Source organism: Mesocricetus auratus, unplaced genomic scaffold, assembly GCF_017639785.1.
Source record: "Mesocricetus auratus isolate SY011 unplaced genomic scaffold, BCM_Maur_2.0 Super-Scaffold_100008, whole genome shotgun sequence".
NCBI classification, from domain to species: Eukaryota; Metazoa; Chordata; class Mammalia; order Rodentia; family Cricetidae; genus Mesocricetus; species Mesocricetus auratus.
The window spans coordinates 30,999,717-31,021,183 of NW_024429192.1; the positions used below are offsets into that span (position 1 = coordinate 30,999,717).

At 41.3% G+C, this 21,467-nt stretch overlaps 1 protein-coding gene across 1 annotated transcript in view; it reads left to right on the forward strand.

Annotated features, from left to right (window-relative positions):
• Positions 1-1,977: 1,977 nt before the first annotated feature.
• Nsun3 (NOP2/Sun RNA methyltransferase 3) overlaps positions 1,978-21,467 on the forward strand; it is a 47,059-nt gene continuing 27,569 nt past the window's right edge. Inside the window, exons 1-3 of the mRNA XM_013118166.3 lie at positions 1,978-2,123; positions 2,830-2,939; positions 14,352-14,695. Of these exons, the coding sequence (XP_012973620.2) occupies positions 2,112-2,123; positions 2,830-2,939; positions 14,352-14,695 (466 nt within the window). The 5' untranslated portion in view covers positions 1,978-2,111. The remainder of the gene's footprint in view (positions 2,124-2,829; positions 2,940-14,351; positions 14,696-21,467) is intronic.

Sequence of the window (21,467 nt, forward strand, 5' to 3'; positions counted from 1 at the left end):
ATAACTAAAGGGCAAACAGGATATAAGTCATCAGTTGTCAAGTTCCACTTATGTACTAATGACAAACAGTGTACAACAGCGAATTAACCAGTGGTTCCCCAAATTTTTATTTCATATTTTATCAAAGAACATTTGTATATTTTTCTATGCCTGTTGTTACTGTTTGGCCAGGGTTAATGTAACTAAGCACCACCATCTTAGTGAGTTAAACATTCCTGAAGGCTGAAAGTGTAAGGCCTAAGAGCCAGCAAGACTGGCTTTTCCAAAGGCTTCTTACCTCAGTATCAGGTTATTGTTTCCCCACTCCGTTGTCCCTAGTGTGTCGCAGTGTACCCATTTCAAAAACTGTCACTTATGCTGGATTAGGGCTCATCCTCACAACACCATTTTAACCCTATCACCCCTTTTTAAAGGCAGTCCCAACCTAAGATACTGAGGACTAAAAGTGAGCCAAGCCAGGCGTAGTGGTGCATGCCTTTAGTCCCAGCACTCAGGTAGGTGGATCTCTGAGTTCATAGCCAGCCTGGTCTATGGAGTGAGTTCCAAGACAGCTAGGGCTATCCGGAGAGACCCTGTCTTCAAAAACCAAACAAAAGGAAAAAAAAAAAAGAAACTTCAGTATCAAAGTATTAGAACAACAAATTTAATCCCTCATACATATATATATATACTTACCTGTACAACATATATCTTACGCCTCCCACAAAAACAAAAACCAAAACAAAAACCCTAAAAAGGGATAAAAATAGAGGTTATATTTGCCTGATCACACAGTGGATTGTGTGCTTGGGTTTCTATCCAGTACTTGGATCTCCAGAGTAATAGAGTCGCACCTGAAAGTCTATGGCTACATGGACTATGTCTCTAGTATTGATTGCAGGTACTTCTATGTTTTTCGCCAGTTTGCTTTAAGCAACAAAAAGCTCTCACAACGTCTGACTAGTTTTACTACCCAGTGGATCTTTACCTTTTTGGCAACATAAACAAGAAGAGTTTGAGATATGGTTTGTATAAATACAATTCATAAAATTGTTAGAAATAGACTATAAAGTGTATCCAAAAGCTCTCCTTACATCAAATGATTGAATGATAAAAATGCTTAGATTAAAAAAAATTCTTACATAGAGGTGTTACTAATCTTTTAATTTGTTAACCAACCAAGTCTGAAACTATATAGAAAGAAAAAAAAAAAACTAATGGGGCTGGGATGTAGTTCATTTTAGCATTCACGAAACTATGAGTTCAGTCCCCAGAAACCATATAAACTAGGCATAAAAGCATACCACACATAGCCTCAGAACCTTCGAGTTGGAAGCAGGGGGATCAATTGAGGTCATCCTTCTGTACTTGGTGATTTCAAGGTCAGTTTGAGCCAGATGAGGCATTACCATAAAACAATATTAACAAAGAAGCACAAGTAAACTCTCATCTATGTTTTCAGTAGTTCAAAGGAAGTCTAATAGATCTGACCTTTCCAAGTTTAACTGCCTAGTATGAGTCTATTTTCTAGGTCTACTTTATAAATATGATGTTAGTATATTAATTCAGTGGCTGACACATTTTATAATGAACATAGAAAATACACCAAATCTCTCTACATATAGCAGCCAAAAGGCAGATGAATTACTTGTCCCCAAATATACAACAGGTGGGAGCTGTACTCGGGATTTCAATGCACTATTTAACACTTCCCATTCTAGGGATGCTTTGTCTCCAGCAATCCTAAGGAAAAGCACGACCTCATCCTTTTACCGACCGCTTTCCTCCAAGTGGAGCTCAGACTTGTAAATGAGTATGCCTCAGGTGATAAAACACTGGCAGCCCAATAACGACAAAGGTCTTTTCTCGACCCCACAGACACAGACTGTAAACCAGACAGCCTGGTTCGCTCCTGAGCTCTGCGCAAGCGCCATCGCCTTTCGGGCAGGTAGAGCGCTTGGCCCCGGGTCTCGCGGGACCTGTGCCTCCTGCGAGATTTTGGTCCTTGAAAGCGCCATCTCGCGACAACGGAAACAGGAACTGAGACCACCCGTGACCTCGTGGCGGATCCCGGAAGTGTGGCGTCTCTCCTTGTTTTCCGACGGCGGCAGTCGGCTGGCCCAGGCGCGACCATGCTGACTCGGGTGAGGCCCCGGGCGGTGCAGCGCCTGGGACTGACGCCGCGGAGAGCCGGGGCGGACTGGGATGGATGGGGGTCGCTCCGCCCGGGGCCCGGGGCCCTAACCCTGCCGGCTTGCTCGGCCCTCGGTGCTCTGGGGTGAATAAGCGGAGCCGGGGAGTTAGGGCGACGTTTGTTCCCGTAAATGAACCCTATCGTGGAGTGATGTTATGTTTACGGAGACGTAGCCGCGGCTAGAGATCTCCAGTGTTAGGACTTGTGAGCCTTCTGAGATGCCCTCAGCATAGATCCACTGACCCGGGCCTCACCCTGGGGAGAAACGTCGTTTTCATGCATCGGTAGCATAGCAGTAATATCGCGTGACAAGTGAGGTGTTGCTTCCGTGGTGTTTTAAACCGTTCTCTAACAGCAGGAAGCCTCCCTCTTAGCCAAGGAGCTTTTGGCAGTAGCTGGCCTTTGCTGCCGTGGGGTTCCACATATCCACGTATGTAATGACAGGGACAGTAGGTTTCCAGTGAAACTTATTTACAGGGGAGTCTTGGAGAAGTGTCTGGGCGTGGTTATTATCAAAATACATTGTATACATGTATGAAATGCTCAGCGAATAAATACAGATGTGAAGAAAAAAAATGAACGTCACGTTAATGGCAAATTTCAATAAACTTGTAAAATCACAATGTGTCGTTTGCAACTTTTTCTTGTCGTCGTAGCTGAAAGCAAATTCAGAGGGGAAGCTTGCAAAACAGATATGCAGAGTTGTGTTGGACCACTTTGACAAACAGTATTCCAAAGAGCTTGGGGAGTCCTGGAATACAGTAAGGTTAGTGTAACTGATCTCTTGGTATTTTGTGACAAAACAGTGAAGGTATGTAGTGTAACTCTTCGGTGACAGTGGCACCGTAAAGATGAAAGTTTGGTACATTTTGGGAGGAAGGGTACAGTAAGAACACAGGTGAAAGCCGGGCAGTGGTGGCGCACGCCTTTAATCCCAGCACTCTGGAGTCAGAGGCAGGCGGATCTCTGTGAGTTTGAGACCAGCCTGGACTACCAAGTGAGTTCCAAGACAGCCTCCAAAGCCACAGAGAAACCCTGTCTCGAAAAACCAAAAAAAAAAAAAAAAAAAGAACACAGGCGAAGGAGTCACCTAGCTGCCCTCTCCTTGAGCTGTAGAAATGTGGCACAAATGGTTTAAAAACAAAAAAAAGGTGGGGGGGGGGACATAGTGATAGTAAAAATGAACAAAATAGAGAAATGCACTGCATCTTAAAACGACGCTATAACAGAAATCCTAACTTTGAAGACATTTAACTTTGAAATTCGGGAAATAACAAATCCTTAAAGTCAGTGAACCTTTCTCTTAGCTAAAGTCATACTTTATTTGGCAGTCATAGTCTCCGTTGTTTCTGTATTTGGAATACATGGACACATGGACAAATCTAAATGTGTTTTTAAAAAATAAGCATATAATGCAGAAAAGTAACCAGTGGGCCTATGTGATGCCATTTTTCAATTGGTGGGTACAGAGGGCACTTGACATCAAGGCTGTCAACCAGAGTGGGAACTACATTGTAATTTGTCCTCTGACCTTCATGCTCAGTCGTATTCCATGTCAGTGAAATAAATTCAGTAATTTTTTTTAAAGAGACAAATACGGTTTGTGTGTTTAGTGAGTTTGTGCTCTTGATCAGAATGGTAGTGGATGGGGTTTTGTATGGTGTGCCTGAGATAGATATATATATATATATATATATATATATATATATATATATGTATATATATATGTATATATCATGTATATATATGATACCCCCTGGAATACAAAGAACAGTTTCGTCTTGTCTAGTTTACATGCAATCCATTCATGGGAGAAGTAAATGGGAGAGGCATGATAAACATTCCAGAAACATGGAACAAGAATGGTATACTTGATTTATTGAATGTGTGGGTGCCAGTAAAAGCCACTGGGGACTTTGGGACTAACTTGGTAAAAGGCACCAGACAATAAGGGCTGAGCGGAGATTGCATAGTCTTTTTTTTTTTTTTTTTGCGAAGTAAAGAGGAAAAAGTGGTATGACTGTAGATATTCTGAAACTTAGCTCAGACAGCAATTTCTCAATGTTTTGTATCATTTTTTCTTAGATTAACTTAATTCAGGTAGCAATTTTTCATGATTGTTTTATATCATCCCTTCTTAGATTAACTTAATATTTCTCCTTTTCACAGAACTGCATTTAGATATTTTGAGACAAAGATTAAGTCTTATGAATAAAGATGATAAAATATGAAGTGGTTTAAAGATGATTTTAGGATGTTAAGATATTTAGGAAACTTATAAATATGGAAATGCAGAAATGCAGCAGTTATTTCAATAATGCTACAGTTCATAATGAGTCTTCAATCAAAACGGAGTAGTGAAGTATATAATGAATTCATGAGGTTTTTAGTATGTAAAGGTATTCATATAGACTACCTAAAGAACCACCTTGCATGAATATTGTATGGAAACAATACCTACTTAAATACTCCTGAGAACAAACTTGAGGTTCGTTTGCAGTGTTTCTGAGGCTATAGCATGGAATTAAAGAAATATGCCTAAATTCATTCAGCTGGTTGGTAAGTAGCGGTGGGTCTTTTGCCCAGTCTGTCTCCACCCAAAAGCTCCCATGACTGACAGTTCTGTCTCAAACCTGGGATACAATTAGCATTCTTGGATGATTTAAAACAAAAGATTGTGAGAAGTATTTTGTCTAGAGACTTTTTAGTAACTGGCTATTCATAATCTGTAATGAGTTGATTTTCTACTTCGTCTAGCCAGAAAGACTTATAAATTACTATTTGACCCTGAACAAAATGAGCGGTGAACCTCAAAGCCATTTAATTAGTGGTGCCTTCTGCTCCATCCACCCTTTTGGTAGGATTTCATGGTAACTTAAGTTTTGCATAAACATGTACTAAATTTGCCATAGGCGAAATGAAAGCTTTTTTAGAAAGGCTGACCGTGGAAGATAGCACAGGGAAGTAACAGAATTGCATGTTTGCTTTGTGACTATCTGCAACATAATGGACTGTATGCAAGCATTCTTACTTTCAGTACTGTCCTCTCCCTCCCTCACTTGTCAAGTGTCTGTAGCAATGGGGAAGGCTTTTTTTCCAGGTTTCCATAGTTCAGTGTTTGCTGTACTTGCTTCCAGCTTGTTGCCTTCAAGAAGTTCATTCAGAACAGAGCAGAACTTCTCACACTGGGAAGTTCTTTTTCAGATTCAGTGTGTTACGTGTGTTTCCTGGCAATTCCTCTTAGTTACCCTGGTCAGCATGGTCACATGGATGTCATCGTTCTCTTGTATGTTGCTTTGAGGATTTATGTAGATTTACTCCTTTGGAGGCCTTGCTGTCAATCTTGTCTTACTGCATTAAACCCTTTGTATCTTTGTAATAAAGAAGTTGATTGGGAAGTGAGTGTTGTTTTCTCTCAGCTCCAGAGAGGTGACCTCTAAGTCCTTGAAATGTACTCATACTGCCCTGTGAAGAGTGAGATGTTTGCCTGGGGGCTTGTACCGCACCTGCTAGTCTAACAATGTGATTTACAGAGAGGGTTGTAGACCATAGATAAGGAAACAACATCCAGGGGGTTTGGTGTCTAAAGTTGGGTGTGAAGACTGTCAGTTAAGTTTCCATGACAGAATCTCCAAAAGAAGCTGAGTACCTAAGTTTTTGTGAGCATCCTTGGTTGGCAGTGTTACCCCACATTGCTGTCTGGAAAAGCTAGACCTCTGTGGCAGGTTGCAACCGCCATTATCTCACAACTTCTGTATTTGTTTTTGCTTACTTTAGTCTGCATTGTAATGGTGCTGTGTTCCATTGTGGCACTCTCATCATTTTAAACTAACACCAGTTCTCTGAGAGAGGTCAAATAACATGGGAAGGCAGACATGCCATGTATTTGGAGAGGGCTTGTGGATTGTTATTTATATTAATTTATTTGGTTTTTCAAGACAGACTTTTTCTGTGTAAACCAGGCTGGCCTTGAACTCACAGAGATACGCCGGCCTCTGCCTCCTGAGTGCTGGAATTAAAGGCGGGCACCACCACAGTCCAGTCACTCTGTCATGCTGCTTCCAGTGCTGCCATACTCCATTGTGTCACCCTGCCCTCAGACCCTCTTTATGCCTTCACTGTGTGCAGGGTTACATTTGAACCAAAACTAGTAGTGACGAGGCTCTTCTGGGCATTTGGTACTGGATATGCTGCCCTTCCCTCTGCAGGAATACCCTTCCTTCCTTCTAGTGATTAGGAGTATGGGTTCAAAGCTCTCAGCGTTTTAAACGTACAATTTGATGAGTTATTGAAAATCTGTGCCACAAGGTCCAGATCTGTAAGACAAGCAAAATAATACCCATTCCATGTAGTTATTTCAGAAGAGAAAATGAATTCTCCTAAATAAAAACACAGTTGGTTCTCAACCTTCCTAATGTTGTGACTCCTTAATACTGAATACAGTTCCCTGTGTTGTGGTGATCCCCAACCGTAGAGTTATTTTCGTTGCTCCTTCATAAGTGTAATTTTGCTACTGTTATGAATCGTGACGTAAATATATGTGTTTTGCGACAGTCTCAGGCGGCCCCTGGGAATCATTACCAGGAAAAGGTGACAAGTATTCTTCAGCCCCTGTTAATATCTGAAGAGTGAAGAGGAAATGCCTTGGAAACAACTTCAAATGTTTCCATGAGTCCTGCATGAGTCCTGTATTTCTGAGGCCACTCCTCCAAGTAATCTAGTGAACACCCTCTAGTGGACAGTGAGGACATTTTTCAACCCTTGAAATTTAAATTGTAATGACCACTGTGCTTAGAAAGAGAATGTCACAGAAAAGCTAAATGAAGATTGTATTACCAAATATGTAATTTTTCAGTATTTTCATTTTTTTAAGTGCCTGATGTATAATAATTATAGGGCTCAAGATATATCTCAATGGTAGAGTGCATAGTCAGCATCCATGAGACCCTGGGTTTTATCACAGGTGCCACATATAAAGTAAGAGTAGTGGGTAAGAAATGTGAGTAAAACTGATTCTTTTACCCAGTAGTTAGAGAGAATTGAGTTATGGCCCCCATTCTAACCAACTGAAGGAAAATAGCCAAGCAGACAGCGTGACTATTGCTAGTGTGACTTCCCTGACTTAATCAAAGGTTAGTCATTCCTGTGTACAAGTTTAATTTTTTTCTATCTTTTTAAGTCACTTTGCATAAAATTTAAACATAATTAATAGGTGATAGCATATGGGCAGAGCACAGCGTTTAGGGAATGAATGAATAAATCTTAGCAAGAAGACATAATTATTTGGCATGTTTAGTAAGAATAAGAAACATTGCTGGGTGTGGTGGTATATGTATACCTTTAGTCCCAGCACTTGGGAGGCAGAGGCAGGCAGATCTCAGTGAGTTCGAGGCCACCATGGTCTACAATGCTAGTTCCAGGACAGCCAGAGCTGTTAAACAGAGAAACCCTATCTCCAAGAAAACAAAACAAAACAAAAGAAAAAGAAGGAAAAGGAAAACAACAACAAAAACAAACACACACACAAAAAAAACCCATGAGTCACAAAGACTTTCCCAGGCTTTGACAGTCATATCAAGCTTCAGCAGTCTCTAAGCCATTTCAGAAGAGTCCCTGCCCACCTACCTAAGCCAGTACATAGTCCTCTTTTCCCAACTTGCCTTTCTCTGGTTCTCCTATTGTTAGTATTCAGCCATCTGTACTGGCCTGCCCTTGGGGTTCTGACAGGATATGCCCTCAGCTGTAGCCACTACTACTTTCCCTTTTAAAAGGGCCCTGCCCACCTCCCATCTTTCTGTTTCTCTGTCTCTCTTTCTCTCTCCCATCTCTCTCTCTGCCTCTTTCTCTTTTCCTGCCACTCTCCAGAGGCCAGTCAGTGTGTATCCTCATGTGGTGGGTCACACACCCCTACCCCCCACCCCCCACCCCCCCGTTTCCCTTTCAATCCCTCCATTAAAAACTAAAAAATCCCTCCACCCAAGCTCTGTTGCATGGCATCTTTCTCTGGAGCAGTGATTTTTTTAAAAAATTATAACACCTATAACCAGAAAAATCCCCAAACTGCAAAAAAAAAAAAAAAAAAAAAAATAGAACCCAAATTACACCATATACACTTACAAAGAAAGCTGTAGTTTCTCTATCCTGACTTCCATACAGCATTTTTTTTTTTAAATTATGTTCTGGATTTACTTACTTTGTTTTTTGTGTATGAGTATTTTGCTTGCATGAGTGTATGTATGTACCATGTGAGTGCTTGGTACTTGAGGAGGTCAGAAAGCATCAGATCCCTGGAACTGGACTTAGAGGTGGTTGTGAGTCACCGAGTGGATTCAAGAAACCTAACCATAATCTCTGAGCCATTTGCCCAGTTTCTACAGAGCATTTCCCTAGGACATTAAAATCCACACATGCTCAAGATGTGGAATGTCAACATCAGGGCTTAGAAAGTAAATGGAAAATTGTTTGACAGCTGAGATGTTTTCCAGGGCTTGTTGTCACCAAAACTTAAGCTGCAATTGACAGCTTATTAAAATATTTTTGATGGTGGATCAGTAACAGTTTTAGAGACAAAACTTAGTGTATTTAATTTTACAAAACGTAATTTTAGCTGATTTAAGTAGGAATTTGCTTTATAAAAATCCAAAATAGGCATAAAATTGGCGTTGAACACTGGATTGTTCTAGCAAAATGTAATAATCATCCATGGATATGTGAAAACAAAACTTATTTGCGATACCAGTTTCCTATTAGATTTTACTTATCTTTAATAAATATCAAATTTTAAGTACATTTGCAGTATGGTTATTGATAATAAAATCTAGAAATTACCTTTTTTGTACTTTTAGATTTAAGAACACAAGGAAAGTAATCATTGTAGTACATGTAAAGTGTGTATGTGGGTGGGCATGCCACAGAATTGTGAATAAAATAATAAATAAGAATGGTTACAAAATGGGCATGGTGGCATGAGCCTTTACTCCCAAGATACAGGAGGCAGAGGCAGGTGGATTTCTGTGAGTTTGAAGCCAGCCTAATCTACATAGTGAATTCCAGACAGCCAGGCCAGGGCTACACAGAGAAATTCTCTCAAAAAACCTTTTAAAAATTCCAGGCTTAAAAATATAATGGAATAAGTTAAAGAAAGGAAGAATATATGTCTACTTATTGAAGAATCATCAGCATTTGAGCTTTAAGTGAACAGTGACTGGTGTCATTGTCACTCCAATATTCATGTTTCACTTTGTGCATTTACTTATATTTATGTTTTGGTTTTTGAGACAGGGTTTTACATATACTATTTGTACTCAGTAGATTTCATTATGGCATTTCCATACATGTGCATGAAGTATATGTTGATCATATTCATCCCCATTGTTACCTTCTCCTGTTCCCCTTCCACTCCTGATAGTATTATTTGTCTTCCCAGCTACCCTCACTTCTACTTTCATGTCCTCTGTGTGTGTGTGTGTGTGTGTGTGTGTGTGTGTGTATGTATGTACTTATTTGTGTGTGTAAGTGCCTGAGTGTGTGACCTAAATAGTATCATTAAGGTTATCAGTTGGGACATGGGTTTCTTCTGCTTCTTCCAAAACGTCTCTTGAGCCTTGGGGAGAGTATGATCCAGATATGCCATTTATAGCTAGATATTCACCAGTTGTTTAGTCTCAGTACTGGCCAGGTATGAGTTTCTATTTTCACTGTCTATGACCACTGAAAAAACTAAGCTTCCCTGACCAAAGCTGATAGAAGCTGTACTCTGTGTGTATAAACAGTTGTATCTAGGACATTGACATTGAAGGTGCCAGTCAAGCTGTCTTCAGATATGCATGGTTTTCTCCTGACGGTGGAGACCAGTAGCTGGAGTAGCTTCAGATTTCGTAGTTGTGAATCTCAGGTGGGGGCCTGGAGTCTGGAACCCAGCTCATCTATCTCCTTGAATTTTCTAACCCTATTTGTCCATCCATTATAGCTGTGCTCTAGAAATAATAAGTGTTCTTGCAGAGAGAGAGACAGAGACAGAGACAGAGACAGAGAGATCTGACTCCATGTCTGTTGTGTAGAGGAAACATTGTTACCATGTGCAGAGGTGACAAGCTGGTACACAGGGGAGGCATGAATTCTATACTGATATATGGCAGTACTTTCCAGGGCTCAGATGCATTGGCCCCAGCAGCTCCTAGCAGTGCTTCATTGGGTTGTTCCAATGGGGCAAGCTATTCCTACTGTTGACGCAGTAGGCCTGCCTGAGTACACTAGGATTGTACTCTCTAGCCCTCTCCCATGTATGCCTCTAATGTAGCAGCAGCGTTCAGGGGCAACCCTTTATGTTGGGCACTCAGAAAGTGAACCTAGAGTTCAGTCTGGACTTTATGGTGACATTCTGTCTCAAAGATTCTTTTTCTTGGGAAGTCACACAGTTCTGTAGGTCTGGGTATAGATCACAAGTGGCCCCATCACACAGTTCTGTAGGTCTAGATATAGATCACAAGGAGCCCCGATTTTACTTGTTTAATAAGACTTTATTTTGACTAGTTCATAAATAAAGGAGAATAATTTCTGAAGATTGCTCTTTTGCCACCACAGTGCCTATTTTCAGACCTTAAGTCTGTGAAGAGCTTCATATCGCTAACCCAATGTTTTAATGTCCCCTGTGTCCCTATCACGAGCCAACACCACTGGGCTCTCCTAATGCCGGTTCTTCCTCACACATGTGGTGCCTGCGCATGTGCTGCTGCCTTCCTTCTGGAACTTCGTTTGTTTTAATTAGCATGTTAGATAATAGACAAATAACAGGGGTGTTCCTAAACTAACAGTGTTCTTAGACAACATGCTTCAAAGAAAATTAATAACACTAAGAAAACTCAAAATCTTAAAAGGAAACACTGGGCTTGGGTTGGAAAGACTGAATGCCATGAAGATGTTAATTGTCTCCAAGTTTAGTGCTTTTAATACAATCTTTATTGAGCTTTCTGTATACATAATTCTCTTGCTTCTTTTTTTTTAATTTTGAGAAGGTTCTCACTCTAGCACAGTCTAGTCTGGAACCCATTACAGATCCCAGTCAACAATTTTTTAAAGATATATCTATTTATTATATATACAGTGTTTTGTATATATAATAAATGTATCCCTGCACGCCAGAAGAGGGCACCAGAGCTCATTACAGATGGTTGTGAGCCACCATGTGGTTGCTGGGAACTGAACTGTGGACCTCTGGAAGACCAACTAGTGTTCTTAACCACTGAGCCATCTCTCCATCCCCAACAATTTATTTATTTATTTATTTATTTATTTTAACCTGAGCACTGAGCAATCCATTGCTAAAATTTCTTTGAAAGAATAAAAATTCAAGAATAGCTTTGGGGGTTCTTAAAATAGTGCTACTGCATCCTAGCCGAACAGTAGAGAGCACCCCTTGTTTCTTAAGAGAAGTGAGGTGATGTAAGCTGAGCTACGCCGGACCCCACGCAGACGCCTGCACATGGCTCAGCACTGAGCAAGTGTCCATCTAGTTTGTGGGATATGAGTGAGACACACATTCAGAAAGTCGGTAGTGGCTTCCCTGATTTCACTCCAGTGTCCGTGTTAAGGCCGTAGTTCTCAAAGTGCGGTCTCAGAAAGCAGCCATCATCGTACTACCTGGAAATGACACTGTTTGCGCTGGGTGGGGAGATAACTCAGGGTAAAAGTGCTTGTTAAGTAAGCCTGACGTTAGCTCAGATCCACTGAGTGTTACTGCACACGTCTGTAGTTTCAGTAGTGCTAAAGCAAGATAGGAGGTGGACGAAGGAGAATTGCTTGGAAACTGGAGTGGCAGAAATGAGGGAGACCCTGCCTCGGGTAAGGTGGGAAGTGAGTGAGTACTGACTCTCAGAAGTTGTCCCGTGGCCTCCACCTGGGCACTGAGGCAGGTCTGCGCCAGCACTTTTGCGCATGCGCACCATACACTCTGCACATGCGCACCCACTCACAAATACGTCACCCGTTTTTCTAAAAAGAAGAAACTGTCCTGTTGAATAAGTAACTAAAAGTAGGCCCCTGTGCCAAAGTAAATCCAATAAATGCACTGTGCATGGTAAGCGAGAGGCAGTGAAAGGTGAGAGCAGACCACATTTCAGGTGTAATTGGCATTCACGTGGCATGCAGGAGTCACAGGTGTTCTATTTCAATCCAGCCATTTCTCACATAAGCAACTTCAGGGTGAGAAGGAGCAGGAATTTATTTAATTGACCATGGTTAATGAGGCTCCCAAATAACTCAACCAGAAAGGTCAGCTAGTAAATAAATTAAATGTTTCCTGCTGCGTCATCTGTCGCTTGAAGTGAACTTGTGGTTGTCAGGAAATCTAATTGCTGGACAGACTACAGATCTAGGAAGGGAAAGCTGCTGGGAATTCTGTATATCAGTCCATGGGTGGTTTTCACATCATCCTTGGCTCCGTGTCATCCGAGCCCTGTGTCACCTCATTAATTCCATTACTGAGTTTTACTTTATTTTTAAGTATTATTTTAGTTTATGTGTATGAGTGGGAGCCTGCACATTTTTATGTGCACCCTTTGTGTTTGGGAGCCTGCAGGGCTAGAAAGAGGCACTGGATCCCAAGAATGGAGCTATAGACAGTTGTGAGATACTGTGTGGGTGCTGAGAACTGAATGTGGGCCCCTTTAGTGATGGGATTAATGAGGTATTAATGCCATACAGCTCAGATGATACGGAGCCAGGAATGATTTAAATACCACTCATGGACTGATATGCAGACTTCCCCCAGCAGCTTTGCCTCCCGAGAGCTGTATTTCATGCAGCAATTAGGTCCCCTGACAACCACTGGTCCTCTCCAGTAGCCACTCTTAACCATTACCCAGCCATCTTTCCATCCCCAACAAAAATGCTTTTTGGCAGGTACAAAGTTTTGTAAATTCTAGGCGGGCTGCTTTTGAAGGACAAGACTTCAGTGGGTATGGAACCAAAGGTAAGTGAGGCATTCCTCTGTGCTCTGCAGTTTGAGAAACCAGAGAACACTTGTTTAGCGTGCGTGCGTGCATGCGTGCGTGTGTGTGTGTGTGTGTGTGTGTGTGTGTGTGTGTGTGTGTGTGTGTGATCTTTGTGTTCTGCATGCATGTAAGTATGTGTTTGCACATTGCCTGTATGGATATGTGTATCTGAGCACATGCATGCAGAGGTCAGAGCAAAATATCAAGTGTCTTCCTCTATGCCTTTCTGCCCTACAGCCTTCAATAAAGTCTGTCACTGAAACTAGAAACACTGTCTGCCCTGACTTAGTACCTGGCTTCTGTGTATCCTCATGTTTGTAAAGGGAGTTCTCTCATCTACCGCTTTCTTCCCAGACTCCAATCCTAATACATGAATGACAATCTTTTTTTTTTTTTTTTGGTTTTTCGAGACAGGGTTTCTCTGTATTGTTTTGGAGGCTGTCGGTCCAGCCTGGCCTTGAACTCACAGAGATCCGCCTGCCTCTGCCTCCCGAGTGCTGGGATTAAAGGCGTGCGCCACCACCGCCCGGCCATGAATGACAATCTTAAGATAAGGTAAAATAAAATTGCACTTGTAAGTAAAGTCAGAGTGGATTATATCTCAGCCTTCTGAGGCAAAAGGAAAAGCTGGGAGACCAATCCTGTATTAGTCAGATGCTTGTGTTTCTGTGACAGACTAAGTTATGGAAATGATTGAAAGCAATAGATTTACTTTGCTCATAGATTGAGAAGTATCAGTTCATGATGGGTGGTAAGAGCCAAGTGTAAAAAGTTACCCACATTGTCAAGGCCTGGATACAGATAAGGGGGTAGGAGGGGCTGAGGCAGAGTTTGCCTCTCCAGGACATAGCTCCAGTGATTACCATCTCCCAACGAAGCCCCACATTCAACTGTTCATCATCCACAATTATAGCGTAATATATGAACCCACCAGGGATTAATCTATTGATTAGGTAAGAGCCTCATGAACTAATCATCTCATAGACAAATCCAGAAGTGTGCATTACTAAATCTAGAGTTTTCTCAGCCATGGAACAGTGGCAGTCCAGATTAACCATTACAGATCCTGTCTGAAAAGCCACAGGAAAATGGAGTGTAAACGTAGGACCACGTTCACTCTACTAATCGTATAAGATTGCACTAGGTCGTGATACTTATACTCATTCATTGCTCTTTTCCTGCCATAGGGATGTTCTAATATCTCCATCACTGTGGCAATATGCCATCCTCTTCAACCGATTCAGTTATCCCCTTGAGCTGGAAAAGGACTTACATTTGAGGGGTTATCACCCAATCCTTCAAGGGTCCTTCCCATATTACCCTAAATCAATGAAGTGTTACCTCAGCCGAACTCCAGACAGAATGCCTTCGGATCGACACCAGACTGGATACTTGAAAAGGTACTACCTCCTCAACGCTGCCTCTCTTCTCCCAGTCCTGGCTCTGGAACTAAGAGATGGGGAGACTGTTTTGGACTTGTGTGCTGCTCCTGGAGGCAAATCGATAGCTCTGCTGCAGTGTGCGTATCCAGGTACTGTCCGTGCTCTCCACACCTCACATTTGCTCCCATCGGAGGGTTTCACGTACTTTGAAAATACATGAAGAGAAATGTGAGCATGAGTCTCTAGAGTTAGGAAGTCCGAGTATGAGTTAGGTTAAGGTGAATAAGAATGAAAAATGTAGCTGAGGAAGTAAGTGTAAAGAGCATAATAGTTCCCCAGGTTTCTGGAAGCACAGACCTTTCAGAGAGTATGAGAGTATGCTCGTAAGCTAACTGTGTAGGGTTTGAGATTTTCATTTGGTTTTTGTGCTTAGTTTCACTAGCGATGGAACTCAGGGCTTCTCCCATGATAAGTAAGTCCTCTGCCACTGAGCTCCTTATACTTGAGACGTTTGTCTGGATGCCATTGCCAGAGCTCTTGGTCAAACACACAGAAATCTATTTAAAACTATTTTGTTGTGTGACTCGTTAGACCATGTGGTTCTAACACACTTGGTTCAGTAGATATATACTATAAAGCATATATAAAATCTAAAAGTTTTGAGTGTTCTCATTTGAAAAAGTAGTAAGGGTGAAATTAATTTGACATTTTTCAGAGGACTAAGATAGTGTCCCTTGAGCACGTAGTCACAATAAAGGTGTTTGAAGAGGTATTTTTACGCTTTCAATTTTCTTAGACATCTTTGAAATTAGCTATTTTAATCTTTGAACACAGGTCAGGTCCTCATAACCACATGTGACAAGAGAAGATAGTATTAAACAATGGAATACGTTCTCATAACAACATGTGACAAGAGAAGATAGTATTAAATAATGGAGTAAGTTCTTTTATAGTGACTTTATTGTTGTTGCTAATATTGGTGTAAGTCCAGGGGCTGGGGATCTGTCTCAGTCAGTATAGTATTTGCCATGGAAAATGCTGTGCATGCTGGTTTGTGCCTGTAATCTTAGCACTGAGGGGATCCAGGAAGTTTCCTGGATCTGTGGTGGAGAACTATGGACAGCAACAGATACCCAAAGTCAACCTCTGCCCCCTCTACATGCTTGCTCAGCCACACATGCGTGCACACACATGAACATGTATACACACATGTACACACAAAAACTATCTCAATGGATGATCATCTTGCTAAACTTTTAAAATCCTAATTGATTTTTCTTTGAATGTTAATTATTGCTGGATGAGGCAGAGTTAAGTTCTAGTTCAGTTTGGTTAGGTTTTATGATCTTTTATTTATTGTTCACACAGATTAAAAAACTCAGAAATACTGAGAGCTATGCTCTACTGGTTAAATTCCTTCTGAGTTATGGTTGCAAACTCCTAGGTGCAGCAGGCATTATTCAACGATTTGTTAGCTGAGCACTCTTTAAAATGCGTTCAGCTTTTCAGAAGTAAATTTGAAGCCCATTCATTTACTTGCTTAGTTGTTAACACATCACTCTTTCAGCAAAGTCACTGATTTCTTTTTTCTTTCTTTCTTTAAAAAAAAATTTGGTGTGTGCATGTGCCTGCGCCTGTGTATGTGTCTGTATACATGTAAAATCACACACACACACACACACACACACACACACACACACACACACACACACACACACACACACAGAGACACACACAGGTACCCAAAGAGGTCAGAAGGGAGCTTTGCATAGCCTGGAACTGGAGATGGAGTGTTGTGGAATATTATTTTAAGATGTGTTACAGTTACATTTGTTTATGCTGTGGAACATTTGTTTTAATGATGCAAAGATGTTTTGCATTCTTTTATGTTGCATTCGCTTAACTCTGTTAACCTGTGATACTTTGCCTGTCTAAAATATCTGACTGGTCTAATAAAAAGTTAAACAGTCAATAACAAGGCAGGAGGAAGAACAGGTGAAGCTGGCAGGCAGAGAGAATAAATGGGAGAAAAAAATCTGGGAGGAGAGGACTGAGAAAAGGGGGAAAAGCGGAGGACTCCAGGGACCAGCCACCAGGCTACACAGCCAGCCATGGAGTAAGTGCAAGTCAGATATACAGAAATAAGAGAAAGACAAAGCCCAGAAGCAAAGGTACACAGGGTAATGTAAGTTAAGAAAAGCTGCCTAGACATAAGTCAAGCTAAGGCTGGACTTTTATAAGTAATAATACGCCTCTGTGTGATTCATTTGGGAGCTGGGTAAAAGGCTTCTCAAAAAGCCAAAGAGTAAAAATAACCAACTACAACGGAAGCAGCTGTGGACTACCAGATGAGCACACTCGAACTCTTAGACCTTTGAAAGAGCAGCAAGAGCTCTTACCCCCTGAGCCTTGTCTCCAGCCTCTTAGCGTTTCAAACGGTACTTTGTTGATGTACTGGAGGCTTCTGAACCCTAGCACATTTCCTTAAGATTACATATGAGTGAGAAGCTTGCTTTTGTTTGTAAAGTTGGTAAATTGCCATGTGGAAGGAGACACCCTCGGGAAGCGGATGATCTAAAAGTAATTTGTTCAGATCCTCCAAGCTTGCCTGTCTCTCAGAAAGGTATTATTTTTCCCCAGGTCATGCATCTTCCAGCTCATAGACTGCTAATTTATTTCTTCCTTTGAGAAAATTTGCTGTTGGAAGAAAAAATTTTGGAAACATATTCAAAATGTGAAGCCAGGTGTATTTGGCTGTGGTACAAATATATTGTTGTTTAAGAGGAAAAAAGAAAAAAACACTGTATGTTTTAGATTTCTGACAAAACTCTGTGGCAGAAGCTTTCTATATTTTGGTTTAAAAATAAAGATAAATACTAAGGCTGTATTTTAGTAAGGCTACATTATTAGTTTTATAGTTTGTACTTTTGTGAAATCATTTATTATAAGGAGATTTGTTTTACACCTACTCTTTCGGTGTTCCTTGATGGTATTCCTATATTGAGTCTTACAAGCTTATTAATTTCACCATAGAATGTTTAATATTGTAAAAGATGGGAGAGAAATATCTAAACCTAGTTCCATTTTAACAAGTTGCATTTTAATCTTAAACCACCTAATATGTAGGCTATTTTACACATTTGTAGTGAGGATGATAATGGCTCGGGAACCCAAAGGTTATAAACCTGATAATATTATAGGACTCTGAAGATAGGAAAAGTCTTCATCAAGTGCAGTGAACTACCAGTAGTGTTCCAAATGAAGTAGCTTTTCATGAAGTAGACTAATGATAATGGTGATAATGGTTTCCTCCAAGGCACTGATGTCTTCATGGTGATGTTTAAAGCACACATTAAGTTATCCACACTATTCTAGTGTGGAATGCAGAAGGAATACTAGTCACTGCTTCTTTAAGCAAAACTTAAAACGAAGGCCACACTAAATGTGCAGTTTATGCACTGAATTTTTTTTTTTTTTTGGTTTTTACGAGACAGGATTTCTATGTATTGTTTTGGAGGCTGTCGGTCCAGCCTGGCCTCGAACTCACAGAGATCCTCCTGCCTCTGCCTCCCGAGTGCTGGGATTAAAGGCGTGTGCCACCACCGACCGGCTGCACTGAATTTTTTTACATCTGCATTGGACATTATTCTAGGCAATGTGGCTCGTGGCTTTGGAATACAAAGTGGTTTAATGTCATTAAAGAATTAGTATGCTTTTCTGTCTGCTGATCCAGACAGATGTGGCATTGCTCTCACCTGTACCACAGTGATGAACTGACTGTTTAAAATGTTCAATGTTATCCTTAACACAGGTTTTGCAGTGTGCTGGTTTTTACTGGAAAAAAACCAAATAGTTATGATTATAAATAGTAAAACATGAACTGTCAGCCAGGGATGACGCAGCTTAATGGAGTGGCGTGATCAGGCTTCTCCAGGAGGGCTGTAGCCTTTCTAGAGTGACATTATCCTTGCTGCCAGCAGTAAGGTCTAGACATCTGGTTGACCTTTGGTAGTAAGAAATATTAGAGTGAACTCTTCATCTAGTTGTATTTGCCCTGTTAGCTACTCCCTCATTTCTATTGTTTTTAGTATTATCTCTTTATTCAACCTTTGATTGCTCAGTCATAATGCACCTCAATGTGAATCATTGGCTATGATGGGACCAGAGACATCCCTGCATCTGGATTCCTGTATCCTTTTCTAGATTTGGGGAGATTTCTCGTGAAGTCTGTTCTACCCCATTGGCATTCTCACTTCCGTCATGAACCCCTGTAACTCATAAATTTGCTCTTTCAATGGTAACCCCCAATTTGCACAGGCTTACTTCTTCTCTCTCCCTTTGGATTTACGTCTTTTTTCTCCAACAGTGTATTTCCAAATAATCTGATTTCAAGGCAGCTGGCATTTTGTTGTTGTTGTTTGTTCTGTTCTGCTGTTGCTGCCTTACATTGCTTTTACATATTTGATGTTTTTGAGAGTCACTTTAATTTGTCATTTCTCTGCTTAGGTATTAAGTTGCTTCTCTGGGTTTTTGAAGCTTACCAAGTTTCCCGAAAAGTGCCGCTTTTAGCTCTTTCTGTTAGTCAGGGATGCTTGTTTTACAGTCAGTTTATTGTCTTATTTTATCCATCAGTCTTGGTCACTATTCTGTGTATTCTGATACTTGACCTATGACATAGTCTGCGCATAAACAGGAGGTTTTGGTCATCTAACTGTGTTTGTGCCAGCTCTCTCAGATCTGCTTTCATCTGTGGACCTTTCTGGTACTTAGCACTAGATGGCACCCTGAGTCTAGGTTTACCACAGTTCCAATATTGGTTTTTTTTTTTTTTTCTTGTTGTAGCTGCTGGTTCTGCTCCCTGATTCCCCAAGCCTCGTTTTGTCACATATCTTCAGTAGGCATATAGTTCAGAATGAACTAGAGCAGTGCCCAAATGAAGTAGTTTGTCATTACAAACCTTACTCTAAGACTGGAGTAGGCCCATGTGCCCCAGCTGCAGTCACTGGCCTGTGGTCAGACAATATATCTGGTACTGTGCCACACTTACTTGGTGGCTTGTTGTATACCTCCCTTCTCTTTCCTTAAAAAAAAATCACCCCCCAATCAATCTACCTACCTACCTACCTACCTACCTACCTACCCACTCACCCACCTACCTACCCTACCTACCTTTGTGTCTTTCCATAGATTTATGTGTATGTGTGTGTTGAGGACACACACGTATGTACTCTTGTCAGGGCGCACTTGTAGAGGTCAAATTGCAACTTGCAGGAGTCAATTGTCTCCTCCCAGCGTGTGTTCCTGGGGCTCAACTTTGCTGAGTTCCTCGTCTCCTTCCTCTGTGCCTGAATGGCTCGCGCTCAGGTTTCCAGGCTTAGTGGCAGACTCCTTTACTCACTGACCATCTCACTAGCCCAGTACCTCCCTTTACTGACCTTGTCATAGTCAGCTACTCCCTCTGATTCATCTGGAGTCAGGGAGGAGATGGAGTTGATAGTTCCACAGTTAAAAACACTGCAACCCTAGATTATACAGAGTGTACAGCCTACCAAGACCCTGTAACACAGGGACACTAAGACCTGCATTGCTATGCGCTACCTGTTCCTTAGGTGGATTTATGTACACACAGTCCAGAACATCTGTGTCCAGCCACAAGAGATGCTGGCTAGGTTACTAGTTCAGTTGAAGGTGGCATTAGGGCAGGTTTAGGAGCTCTGTCTGTAGGCATTGGCCTGTAGACGAGGATTGCTAGAATCTGCCCCATATTAGTTGTACAAGCCTGGCACTGGGTTCTTGCATGAATTTTAACACATTAGTAACAATCTCAGCATACTTCATATGCATCTGTGTGGCATTAAGGAGAAGAAATCAAAATACTGCCCTTGGAGTAGTTTTACCAAGAGCAAGCCCAGATCTGAATTCTCTACTTCTCTCTTACTATGGCATCTCTCCTGTCTGTAATCTGTATGTTATGTGTGTCTGAATCTGTGCTTGCCTGACTGCTGTCCTTGTGTCTGTGTTTGGGCCTGTATCCCTAAGAAGGAGCTTTGCTCTGTATTTATCTGAACAGCACAGAAAACATCACATAGGAAGGAATGAGAGACACTGAATTTTTTTTAACAGGGTTTTACTGACTCCAGCAGATGCCAGCTAACTTGGGTAACAACAATACTACAAGCATCATTGCAAACAGACTTATCAACCTATATTCACAACACTTTCAGTATTTGTTGTGAATATTCACTTTACAAGGTTTCCTTCCACCTATTTGCTTTTTTTTTCAGCATTTAGTACCTACCATAACATATATACACATACGCATTACTTGTGGGCTGTGTGTATTTGTTTTAAGATTAAAGCTAGATTATAAAAGATGATGACATAGGAGGTCCACCACTGCCCAATAAGTATAGCCATCGTAAGTAACCTCAAAGTGTATTATTCACTTTGCCTGTGAGGTTCAGCTGAAGAAAGTCTCTTTCAATGTAAGGGATATGTCATAATATTGTTAACACTAGAAGTTCTAAGGGAAAGCCCTATGCTGACTTCTCTGTTATACCTACCATGAGGATGGCTAAGTCCTGTTTTTGCCGGCGTCCTCCATAGTTGTGGAAGGAGTAGTAGAGTTAGTCCCTGGTCTCCCAGGCTTGATGTTCAGCTAGGTTATGTCTGAGTTTCACAACAACAGGTTCCCAAATAGTCTCAAGCGTGTATTTAGTGATGCTGTACACACAGGTGTGTCCCACAGGTCAAAGTCTTCACCTGACACCACGCAGGTCTGAGCTCTGGCCTGTGGCTAGGGTACTTGGATCTACATGTGACAGTCTACGTTCAGTTTTCTGCCTGACTTCCAAGTGCTGGGAGTCTCGCTTCTTGTTCTGCTTCCTGAGGTTGGTGGTGGAGTGGTGGTGGCAGGGTCTA